Here is a 12,362-nt window from a genome sequence, read left to right on the forward strand (position 1 = left end):
TCCCACAAACAAAGGCTTCACACACTCCTCTTTCCCTCTCACCCCTCTCTCCTCTCATTTTCCTTAACTGGGCGGGGGGAGAAAAAAGCCACATGGAAAAACATGTCCATGTTAACATGGTTGCTGTGACTGATTACGCAGGATGTCAGTTAGCGTGTCACTATGAGCCCGACATGGGTCTCACGTGTTGCCCTCACAACCAAAAAGCAGGGGGCAGGCAGAGGACACACAAGGTACACAGGACAGCTGGGCACTTGTCATTTTCAGGAAAATGGAACCAGAAGCCACTTCCACTCCCTCGTTCTTCACTGAAGAAAGTACCAGTAGCAAAAAGTCGCACGAGAGGATGGAGGGAGGATGATGTTCCTTGCTTCATCTCACCGGCCTCTGCATCCCACCATTCTCTTCTCAGGATGGTCTAACTGCCCCCCCAGGGCCTTCTATGAGGCTGCCCCCCCACGTTCACCTGACACGGGTCACATGACATCCACAAAGAACTCACTGGGGTTGCCCATGGCCATGCGGAATGACTGGCGGGATGCTGTGAGCTCCGGGGGTACAGAACCCAGGTCACGGTTCGGGGGGGATCCAGGTGGGGCCAGAGAGATGGGGGCTGAGGGCTGGGGGGGCAGGCCAGGAGCACCGTACACTATGTTGTGGGATTGCGAGTGGGTGCTGCGCACACTGTGCTCACTAGGGGGAGCCACCGATCTCTCGCTGGGAGCTTTTTCCCGCCTCTGCTCAGACTCGCTGCCACTGCCACCCGATTTGGACTCCCCTGCTCCCGGTTTGGCTTCCTTCTTGTTCCCGCTGCGATTCGAGCCACTACTGCGGCTCCCTAGGAATGAAAACATGGAGGTGTCACACACTCTGTCAAGGACACACTGTCCACCCCCCGCAGGTTTCAATTACATATAGTAACAGACAAACTCCAATTGTTTGTGAATCCAAATCCAGCTTTTCCCCTAATTCATAATCAACCAAACATTAATATAGATATCTGTCGAGTCACTGCTTACATTCTGTGAATGCCTTGGACCTAGTTTTAATGAAAATACTAACAACTTGATACTACATACTATACATACATAAATACACAGTTTTTAATTTTGAGCCACATAAAAATATGTAAAAGCAACTTAATGAAAAAACGTGCAACCACCACAAGCTCCTATTCACTAACAACAATCATCTTAAAAATGCAAAAACATCCCTCATTTTGTTACTGATTACAAACAAGCTGTCAATGCTGAGTTGCATTAAGACTGCAATCTACCAGCTTGGAAGGTGAACGCATGTCACTTTTGCACTGACATAAGAGATGTTAGGAAACACTTAAGAACATGGTCACAGTTTTGAGAATTTATAACTGGAATGTCTAACACAAGAAACTGGCGCATTGTGAGTTTAGAGCCATCTACCAGTTGAAGAATGAAGTGCTGTTCAGTGGCCAGTGTCTTACCTTCACTGTGCTGGCTGCCGGCACTACCCCCCGCAGCAGTGTAGACATAGGGGGCCTCGATGGCGGGGTGGGGGTTATAGGGGTGTGGGATCGGGTAATGATAGGGGAAAGCAATGGGCCAGGGTGCAGCTCCAGGGTGGGGCAAGGGAGCCAGGGTGTCCTGGTCAGAAGTGCCGCTCGAGCCGTCCTGCTCGTGCAGGGAAAGATGGGCCATATCTGGGGGGATAAAGGATGGGGAAGAGGACGGAGTTAAGCGTACCTTCAGGACAAAGGTGTTTCACCTACGTACATGCAGCTTTTACCAGGCAGACGCATCATTCAAAGAGTTAACACGGACGTTCCAGGACCCCGAGAGGTGGTAGCAAGGAAGAGGGATACAGCTCCACTCACTGCCACACAAGTCCCCAAAGATGTAGTAGCACTGCTCCGAGAAGGTGATCTTGTTGACGGTGTGGCGGATGTAGCCAGCCTTTAGCAAGTTGCTGGCATACTTCCTTGCCTCACGGCGGTCTGTGAAGCCCTCCACATGTCGATAGAGCCAGTCCACGACATCCGAACCTGGGGGGGTTCCAAATGGCCACGTTAAAATCGCAGCCCTTAAAGTACCAATGCATGTGCTGAGAACTGCAGCAGACCTACACAGCGTACCTATAAAGGCATTTGGTATTGTGATCTTCAGCCACATCCTGTCCCGCACTTCCAACCCAGATTCTGGGGAGGCCATTGCCTTGGCAACAGTCGCCATGTCACTATGGATGGACAGGTGGAAGTCATCAAATCCTGATGGTAATGAAAAAGACGAATGAATCACACAGACTATCAATACGGAATGCAGAGGGAGAGATCAGGGTCAGAGTCCGAGTCTGGAGGACACTTACGCTCCGTCTCTGGGATGGAGCTGGTGATGGAGGAGCTGGTGGATGTGATGGTGCTCACAGAAGGGCTCATACCATATACCGGGTATGCTCCCGTCATGGCTGCGGTGTGGGACACCCAAGCGGCTGGGTCAATGGGCCGAATAGGCTCACCTGCAAAGGGAACGCAAGGCAGAGAAAAGCAAAGACTCAAGAAAAACCCAGCGTGCTCCTGCTTTCAAAGAAGAATAGTAGGAAAAGACACCAATCACTGAAACCTTCAAAGTACACATCAAACTAACAGCAAACAACTAATGCGTTTTGTCCGGTGTATGAAAGGTGGCAGGAACCTGCAATAAATACTCACTCCTGGGCAGTGTGAAGCAGCCACGTGGGTTGGGGTCCCAGCACTTGGCTACAGTCAGAGTTATGGGCCTGCAGACACACAGAGCATCAGGCTGCTTTATGCATCATTTACACTGCAGCAATACACTAGTTTCTAAAAGTAAAATTTATACTTCCTCTAGCCATCCATCCATCCATATTTCTTTCCCGCTTATCCTAGTAGGGTCGCGGTGGAAACAGGGAGAGCAGAGAGGCCCAGCCGCCCCTACCCCCTCAACTTCCTCCAGCTCAGCCTGGGGGATCCCCAGCCGTTCCCAGGCCAACTGTGAGATAGAATCCCTCCAGCGGGTCCTGGGCCGACCTCAGGCCCTCATCCCAATTGGCCATACCTGGTATACCTCCAAAGGGAGGCATCCAGGGAGCATCCTTATCAGATGGCCCTAACCACCTCAACTGGCTCCTCTCAATGCGGAGGAGTAGCGGCTCTACTGAGCTCCTCCCGGATGTCTGAACTCTTCACCCTATCATGGAGAGTGAGTCCCAACACCCTGCAGAGAAAACCTATTTCGGCCGCTCGTATCCGCGATCTTATTCTTTTGGTCATTACCCAGAGTTCATGACCATAGGTGAGGGTAGGGACGTAGATCGACCGGTAAATGGAGAGCTTTGCCTTATGGCTGAGCTCCCCCCTCACCACTACAGTCTGGTACAGCGACCACATTATCGCTGCTGATCTCGCACTCCCTTCTCCCCTCACTCGTGAGCAAGACCCCACAATACTCAAACTCCTTCACCTGGTGCAAAAAATTTATACTTATACTGTGATGTCTGTCTGTGTGCATGTGATCATGGGAGTAGAAAATTTATACCTTATTATTAATGCTCCATCTCCCGTCACTCACCCTGGTTTGTGTACAATCTCCCTTAGCACCCGAACCGCATCATCATTGCTCATGTTCTCAAAGTTTATGTCGTTCACCTGCAAAAACAAGAGAGATTCAGAGAGCCAGAGAGAGGAGCAAGTCATAAGAGAGACTGAAGATGCTCGCCTGAAGCAGCATGTCTCCTGGCTCAATGCGTCCATCAGCTGCCACAGCTCCGCCCTTCATGATAGAGCCGATGTAGATTCCCCCATCTCCCCGCTCGTTGCTCTGCCCCACAATGCTGATGCCCAGGAAGTTGTACTTCTCTACAGAGATCAGAGGGAAGATGCGGGCTACTGGTCACTGTGGATCTGATGGCAAAAGGAGTCAGTCTGAGGATGGGGACAGAATAAGGCAGCAGGACAGGGAGACACGGGAGGACAGAGACAGAGGGAAGGACAGAGGACAGAAAGACAAACTGTTGTCGTACTCACCCATGTTTAAAGTGACAGTGATGATGTTCAGGGACATGGTGGAGTCTGTGATGCTGCTGAAAGAGGAAGACTGGGGGGGAGAGAAGGACAGCAGTGAACACACACACACACACACACACACACACACACACACAAAACACGGCTAACAGAGACACATAGCATAAGGGGATGCTCAGTTCGCTGTGTTGCTCTGAAAATCTCACCCTCTCCATCCGTGGTGCTTTGGGTTTCCGCCGCCGCCGCCGATGGCGTCTCATTAGGCGGGAGGAGCTGCTCTGCTCAGTAGAACTGCTGAACCTGGGGAAAGATAATATCATGAGGTAGGTCTGTACTCGTGTATGTGTGTGTGCATGTGTGCGTCATTCACCGGCTTGCAGCATCCTCCTCCTCCGAGTCAAAGAAGCTCGTAGACTCCAGCTCGCTGCTCATGAGTGTTGATGAGCTCTCGTAGCCTCCAAGCTCCACCCGCCGTGAATGGCCATTCATTCTCCCGCCTGGGGGGGTAGCCAAGAACAAATGAGGTCACATTATATGTCACATTATCACTGCATTTAAATTCACAGAGAGAAGAAAACGGAATTGAAGGAAAAAAAGTGTCCCACCGTGATCGTGGGCGTCTCTTCTCCGTGGTCTCTCCCGCTCTCTCCGCACAGACGCCACCGAGTCCGTCTCCGTTTCATTGTCGAGGTTGTCCTGACTGCCTGCAGCATTAGCACTGCACAGGAAAGGATGCGGGGAGTGGGGGGGTAGAGATGTAGACACTAGTTATTTGCTAGCAGATTCCTGCTGACTCGGCTGTAACTCAGACAAGCACTAGAGGGCACCACATCATACAATTTCCACAGTTTTTATAATTAACTTGGGTTCACACATGTACACAGAGAGCAGGAAACAGACACACACAGGATGAAGCAGGAGCCACAAACCACGTACAACAGACATGTGCTCGCAGAGATAAAGTGCAAATTGGCCATAGGTGTCCACAGGGACTTAACACAGAAAGGGAGTGACAGGGAGGAGAAGCACAGCATAGATAAAACTAACACAGGTGAGCAAACAAAAACGGCCGTCTCCATCGTTCCCTCTCGGTGTGTTCATTACTGCTCTTGGTAGGACAGCGGTGTGTGTGTGTGTGTGTGTGATTTCTCACACACAGACTCACTGGAAAGAAGGAGGCCTGGAATCCCCAATTCCCCCAGTCCTCTCCAGCGGAGGGGGGAGGTCCAGCTGGCTGTCCACACACACAGAACCACCATCCGACTGGGCCCCTTCTGCTGACACCAGCTGAGCAGAGAAAAGCCAAAGAGACAAGACAGAAATGAACGCCATGGTAAGTCAATATAGCAATCAGAGGGATGGCCAGACAGCAAACATCTTCACACTCATTTTCATCTGATTTTCTCAGAAAATTATGCATACGCAAGTATAAATATGCAAATATATGCCAGATCATTCTAAGTGGAGAGAAAAAGGGTGAAAAAGCAGAAGCGATGGAATGCAATAATGGGTGTAATGACAATCACTGGACTGCCTGTATGTGAGCCATGAGAAAGAGGACATTGAGCACATCAGGAGCCAGGGACACACTCCAAGACACCCTGAACACACCGCTGTCCCTGCAGGAATGTGCCACTCGCATCTGATTCAATCTTCTCATTAAACGATTTATTTGTGGAGTGTTTGAGGAGATCCTGTGATTCCACTTGCTTTATTAAATCATGGGCTCTGAAGGCCACTGTTCTCCTTCCATCTAATGCAGATCAAAGCGAGGGATCACTGGACACAGTGTCCTTTCCCTCATGACCAGCAGGGGGCTCTGTCTCAAACAGCCATTTCCTCTCCGCCTTCCAGCATCCTACCATGCAAGACACAGGAAGACACGCAGGCACAGAAGTGGCATGTTTCAGACAGCTTGAACACTTTAATGATGAACAAATCTGAGTGCGTGCAGGTGAGTGTGTGTTCATTCACAAGACACCACTCGGAGTACGCCCTGTGGCTCCTCGGAAGATGGATGGAAGCAACGGGCTCCCCACTCAGAGTTCGGGGGATGGGGGTGTCCTCACCCAGCTTACAACTCGGCCATTAAAGCAAGGCAGTTTGGCGTTGTCATCGGAGATCTCTTCCTTTACCACTCTGGGGAAAGAGAAGAGAATCACAGTGATTACAGAGTCCAGCCATGTTCCTACACCCCACACAGACACACACATACGCAAACGGCCATCGACAATGGAGGCCCAGTATTTCCAGCCCTCAGCTCCACTGGGAAAGTGGGATCACACTGTGGCCCAGAACAAACACCACCCACAATGCACCGCCCCCCACCCCACATACACACAACTCCTTCCCAGCTGCTCACTGAGGAGGTGCTGACCCCAAATGGCCCTGTTACCATGGGTACCAATGTCAGCGGAGACAGCTGTACACTGGTCATAGAGGGGACATCGCAGGACAAAACACTCAACCAAATCTGTAGTGTCTACTTGACATCATGAATATAATGACAAGAGATTGTGAAAACACACTCAAGCATCACACATGCTGGCATCTGAATGGCTTGTGCATCCTGTGTTTGTCCAGTTGGAGCCAGGCTGCGCGCAACACCAGGGAATAAAGACTAAAAACCAGGCACGTAGAGAAAACACCTCTGAGCGGCTTTGATGGGGACAATGAACCTGTCAGCTAACGACATTTCCCAGGTTTCGCCCCACATCCAAACAACTGTTCCAGTTCAGTTCGGATCTCCAAGAAGGTGGGGGTGGGGGAGGAGACATGGCCCAGAGACCTCGACTGGCAGCTGAATACACGGCTTTGTCCATCTCTCGGGCACGTGCGAGGAGCCGTGTGTCAGCGCCTGAGGTTTCTCCACTCCTCCAATCAGCGCCTGCTTTCCCCACAAGAGACCACATGATTGGCAGCAGCAAATGAGGACACAGCGAAGAGGAGGAAAACAGGAGCAGGAGAACATAAGGAGGGGGAACACAGGAGAAGATGAAGAGACAAGCAAAGAGTCACCTGCTTTGAGGAGGGAGATTGTCACAGTGGAAGATGAACACATTCAGGATGGGCCAAAAAAAGCAAGGAATAAAACTGAAAAAATGCAGCCTTTCCCCCAGATCGTTCACTCACAAACACACACGTAGTGCCCAGCGCTTCCCATCTCTGGGTAAATTATTTTTTCCAACATGCATGCGAAGCAGGGAAGGGAAAGAGGAGCAGAATGGCATTGCAGCACATCAAATGCGAACAGCAGCCCTAAGCTGCTGGTGGAGAGAGCAAGGAAGAGAAGGGAGGAAAAGATGCGTCGAAAGAAGGGGAAAGAGGAAGACGGGTGTCAGAGGAAGGAGGAGATATGAGCAGCCCTGCAAATCCGGGCGTCATTGTGGCCTGGGGAGAACCAACTCTTCAATATTTCAGCGCTCTGCGTCACTCTGCTGAGAAGAGCTCTTCACAGAAATAAATTTAACCGAATATTTGCTTAAACACAACGATGGAAGATTTCCACAAGCCCGCCATTCATATGTTTATCACCTACTTTATGAAGGTGTGAAAGTAGGAAGGCTTTTCAGTTTAGCACTCTCATTTCAATAAAACAGATGATGTGACTAACACAGGTTATGGAGGCTCCCGTTTCCTTGAGAAAAGACGCATGTGTGCTGCCAAATTAAACGAACAAAGTGTGATTTCTGAACTGAACCAGGGACACCCACCGACAGCGTGAGTGCTAAATGACACCAGTGGGCCCTGGTTCAATTCACTTAATAGTCTTTACACATTCAACTGGCCAGAATTTAAAAAATTTCCACACTGGCTAGTGAACCTGTATCAGGCCTTGCCAGGCAGCCTGTCCAGGTGAGTGGATCAAAGCAACTTCCTCCATCTCTCAAGACAGGTGGAAGAGAGCCCAGGGAGAGGCCCACATGCAAAGCACCAAGAAATGGGCCCAGCGCATCACACAGCTGTTCACTTCCGCATTGCCCTCCTCCCCAGCAGCCTCTGTCCTCCACGGGGGGTCCGGGCACAGCTCCACTGTGCAGGGAGCGGAACTGAGCGCTAATAAAACAGCTGGACCCTGAGCAGACCCCAATTATTAGATTACAGGAGGCGATGTAGTGCAGAAATGGGGGAGGGGAAAGAGGAGCCACAACGCGAGCTTTTACATTTATTATCTGACACTTTTCTCCAAAGTGAATTACAGCGAGAGGTTTGAACACTTTCTGCTTGAACTGTCCTACCCATTTATTCAGGAGGGTAACTTTTACTGTATCATTTCAAAGTAAGTACTTTATTCAAGGGTACTGCAAGGGGAACAATGGGAACAGATCCTATCGAGCGCAACACGACAGCTCTAAACACTATGCCACCTGCTGTCCAAATGAGATCCCAACGTCAGCAACATCACTGGAGGACGGGCTGAGGGACTCACACAGGCAAACTGATCTCAAACAAACCTTCTGCACCCAAACAGAGAGGAAGGACACTGTCCTCTTACCTCGAGTCCAGCACATCCCACCTCTGACACTAACACATCTGAACTGCATGCTGCTGATCGGAAATGGTGGAAATGTAGAAGCCCCACTGAGTTAACAACTTACAAGGAGCTCCTTGTTTTCTTACACTCTGCTGTTTCCTTGGCATAACCAACATTTTTTTTTCTTTTTCACAACAGTCAGCATCCAATAATCCCTGCATACTTTTTCATGCATTACCCCAATTCCTCCACCATCGGCACCGAAGATTTCACCTCATTCTTCAGAGAGAAATACTTGACCGTATTTCAGTCTCGTTCACTTACTAAAAGGAACAAGGTTTTGGGAATTACTCACTCAGCCTCACTTTTCGCTTGTTCCCATATTGGTCCTCTGCTAAAGAAACCCATCGCAAATTATAGACCAGTCTAACTACTTTGCAGGAACACAGCTAGTTATTTGAACTCCTTGCCCTTAGTGATCGCCTCAATGAATATTAGCGTGCGTTCGACATTGGTCACTCATCGATCACTCCATTGAGAGGACGCTCCAGGCAGATGCTCTTTTATCCGCTGGACCGGCATCGCTCTTCTCAATCTCTGCTGCGTTTAACAGTCAAGCACAGCTTACAGACCTCCCACCTTCACTCGAACAGCTTAGTATCAAATGATCACTGCAATGGTTTGATTCTTACCTCTCCTCCGCCTCTTTAGACAGATGTTCCACTGGGCTCCGTACTCGGCTCCATGTTCCTCTCTATCTACACCGCTTGCCTGGACTCAGTCATTGCCTCATAGCTTCCCCAGGCACCGCGATGCAGACAACATACAGCTCTTCCTTACCGTTCCCCAAGGAGCAAAGATACTGTATATCCTTGCACATCACATTTGCTCTCTCCAACATCTCCACCCGAATGACTGAGCACCATCCTCACCTCAACCTGTCCAAGATCCCCCTCCCTGGCACCAACTGTCAAGCAAACCAGTCATCTCCCTCATCTCGTCTACAAGGAGGACCGCTGACATCTCTGCCTCGGTCCCACACGCGGGGTCAAAAACGGTTCTACGTTTCGGCCCAGATACGGCGGACTAGGCGTCGTCCTGCGCGGAGAGCTTCCGAATCCCTCCCACGTTGAAGAGGGCCTCGAACCCATGTCTCCGAGAGCCACTTCTCCCCTGATCTCAGCTCCAGCAATGAGTCCGACACCATCCGCTGTGACCTTCTCTCTTCCAGCCATCCGAAGGCCACCTGTAGGAGCTGGGCACTGAGCCCCTCTTCCCACCCGCCACCAGGACACACTCCACCGCGGTGTCCGTGGCGTGGGCGCCGCGCCCGGAGGGAGGAAGGGAGACGCGGGACTCGGCGCCTCAATCCCCGGGCGATGCGGCCCCTCCAGCTCGGCATTCCTGGCGCTCCAGAAAACGCCCCTCCGTCTCCAGCACCGTTTGCTCGGTGTTCTGTGGCGGTTGCGGGGCCAACGGAGGCGCCTCGGTCGTCAAACGGACCGCTGCGTGACGCACAGAGAAAGTTGGGCGACAAAGAGGCAATTTAGCCTCTTTTCTTCGGACAAAAGCGCCGCTCCGTCCGCCGCCGCCGCAGCAGCCGCCATGTTCTCGGGCCGAGCGGGACTGCCAGACTGGCAGCGGAGGGACGGGCGACGGAGCCCCGCGCGAAATTCACTCGGAAAGCGGGAGGGGGGGACAAAATGCGAAGAGAATGTGGTGAAAACGGAGAACATTTCATTTGAACAGAAAGCAGGCGGAACGGGACAGGCAGAGGCGAGCTGAGAGAGGAAAGGACCCCGCCGGCCCGATGGGCTCCGTCCTCCGCTCGGCGAGACCCGCGCGCTGCTGACGTGGGATTAACAGCCGAGCTCGACCAGCAGACCCCGGCCCGACTACGAGAGATTACTACACACTTCGTTTTGCACTTTCTGACGTAAAAAAGCCGTCCAATTCGGCCCCTCCCGGCGGACCCCCTAGGCAAGCCTGGGCCGAACGGGACAGCAGCGGCCGTCCCTCCACAGACACCACTATTGCTCCACTAGTTTCCACGAGCGCTCCGAACCAAAATAACAAGGTGTAGCAACAACAGCAGCTGCAGAGCAAGAGCACAAAGAAAAAACAAACAAACAGAAAGGACCCGGCCTGCGACCCCGAGCTCGGCTCCCTCACGCCCCCCTCCCACCGTCACAGACCGACCGACCGGACTCGGTTTCCAAGATGGACGCTGCGCGCGGACGGCAGCCACGGCCACCGAGCGCGAGAGAGGCGAGCGCGGAGCCCACAAGTATCACCTCCCCCCCCCCCCAAAAAAAACCAAACCGAGAGCGGACAGGGAGCGCAACCCGGGGACAAGAAGGGACTGGGAGGCCGGCGGCTTGCTTGGTTCGTTCGCGTCGGTCTCGGCCCGTCCGACGACGGGCTCGCGCGGAGAAACGTCCAGAGAAAGAACGCGATCGGATCGCACAAGTAACACGCGAATGGCACAAAAATAAAAACAGATGAGATGTACAAAGAAAGAGAGCCCCGCGCGCCACTCCGCTCCCCTCCGCTCGGCTCGGCTCGCGCGCCCTCAAGTTAGTCTTACCCGAAGTCATCGTCCATGGATTTGAAGAAGAACTTGTAGTTGGGCTTGTTCAGCACGTTCTTGAAGTCGGCCAGAGTGACCCGGTCGGCGGGGACGGGCACCTTCACCAGGTACGGCGTCTCCTGCTCGTCCAGGTGGTAGATGATCTTGGTCTCCCCCATGGCGCGGCTCCCCCCCACGGCGCCGCCGCCGCCGCCGCCGCTGCTCACCGTGCGGCTCCCAGAGCGGCTCCCGGAGCCTCTGTGTGTGTGCGTGTGTGTGTCGCCTGTCTGCGGCCCGGGACTCAGGGCTGCCTGGCACCCGGCGGAGCTCGGATGCCCGCCGGGGGCTTCCTTTGTTCGGACGTCGCTGCCTCTGCCGGAGTGCAGAAAGAAGGTGGCTGTGTGTGTGTGAGTCTGTGTCTGTCTCTATCGGCGGCCCGGTCCAGGCTCCATGCGCGTCCCTCCGTCTCCAGCTGCCGTCTGGCTCTGCGACTCCGCAGCCCTGCGCCTTTTGCTCGGGAGCGCCGCCTGGAGCGCCCCCTGCAGGCAGCGGGCAGAGTGGGCGGAGGCGCGCGGAGGTAGGTCGGGGGGGGGGGTCCTGAATGGTCCGAAATCACTGGATGAAGACGAGCACCGCTTCCCCCACACGAGTCTTTTTTTCAAAATTCCTGGTTGTGTTAGAGGTGGTGCAGCGGTTAGACTTCGGCCGCACGTGACTGTCGCACCTCCTTTTCTTCGAGCTTCTCTATTTGCGCGAAATGGCTCCAGTAAAAATGGCCCTGCTGTATAAATGAGCTAATCGGTGCACGGGGGCTTTCGGGAAACATGTCCAATAAATGGATTTCTCTGGAAACACACGTTTGTTATTCTGCGGCACAGCAGGTAGCACTGGTGCCACACAGCTCTAGGGGTATGGGGCTCAGTCTGTGTGTGTCCTCCTGCGACTTTCCTCTCTGTGTTGAAGGTGAATCAGTAACTCGAAGTTGCCCTGTGTGTGTGTGTGTGTGTGTAACTGCCCCATGACAGACTGGTCCCATCCAGGGTGGATCCTGCCTCCCACCCCGAGCTTCCAGCTCTGGACCACCACGTGTGCTTGGACCACCCTGGGAAACTGCACCAAACCCCACTGGACTGAGGAAAAGAGGCTTGATGGCTCCACCCCCTGGATGTCCCCCCCCAAAAGGTGCCTGTATTTCACCACACACACGTGCAATGCATTAAATACAAGTTTTTATTCATTCATTTGTGTCACCGACTTAAAAAAGGAAACTGTTTGCTTTGTTTGCCTGGTCCCTCTGTCTCCGC

General features: G+C 52.7%; 1 protein-coding gene across 1 annotated transcript; it reads right to left on the reverse strand.

The window, feature by feature from the left end:
* Positions 1 to 435: 435 nt before the first annotated feature.
* On the reverse strand, positions 436 to 11,575 carry dvl3b (dishevelled segment polarity protein 3b). Its single transcript, XM_018748760.2, has 15 exons — positions 11,077 to 11,575; positions 6,085 to 6,154; positions 5,181 to 5,302; positions 4,621 to 4,733; positions 4,386 to 4,512; positions 4,222 to 4,315; positions 4,019 to 4,088; positions 3,711 to 3,850; positions 3,564 to 3,640; positions 2,684 to 2,751; positions 2,341 to 2,490; positions 2,111 to 2,242; positions 1,853 to 2,020; positions 1,463 to 1,678; positions 436 to 838 (listed from the first exon to the last, which is right to left on the reverse strand). Exons 1-15 carry the CDS (start codon positions 11,235 to 11,237, stop codon positions 477 to 479), a joined length of 2,070 nt encoding a protein of 689 aa, XP_018604276.1. The 5' UTR covers positions 11,238 to 11,575; the 3' UTR covers positions 436 to 476.
* Positions 11,576 to 12,362: the final 787 nt, after the last annotated feature.

This window comes from Scleropages formosus, chromosome 10 (assembly GCF_900964775.1).
Source record: "Scleropages formosus chromosome 10, fSclFor1.1, whole genome shotgun sequence".
Taxonomy (NCBI): domain Eukaryota; kingdom Metazoa; phylum Chordata; class Actinopteri; order Osteoglossiformes; family Osteoglossidae; genus Scleropages; species Scleropages formosus.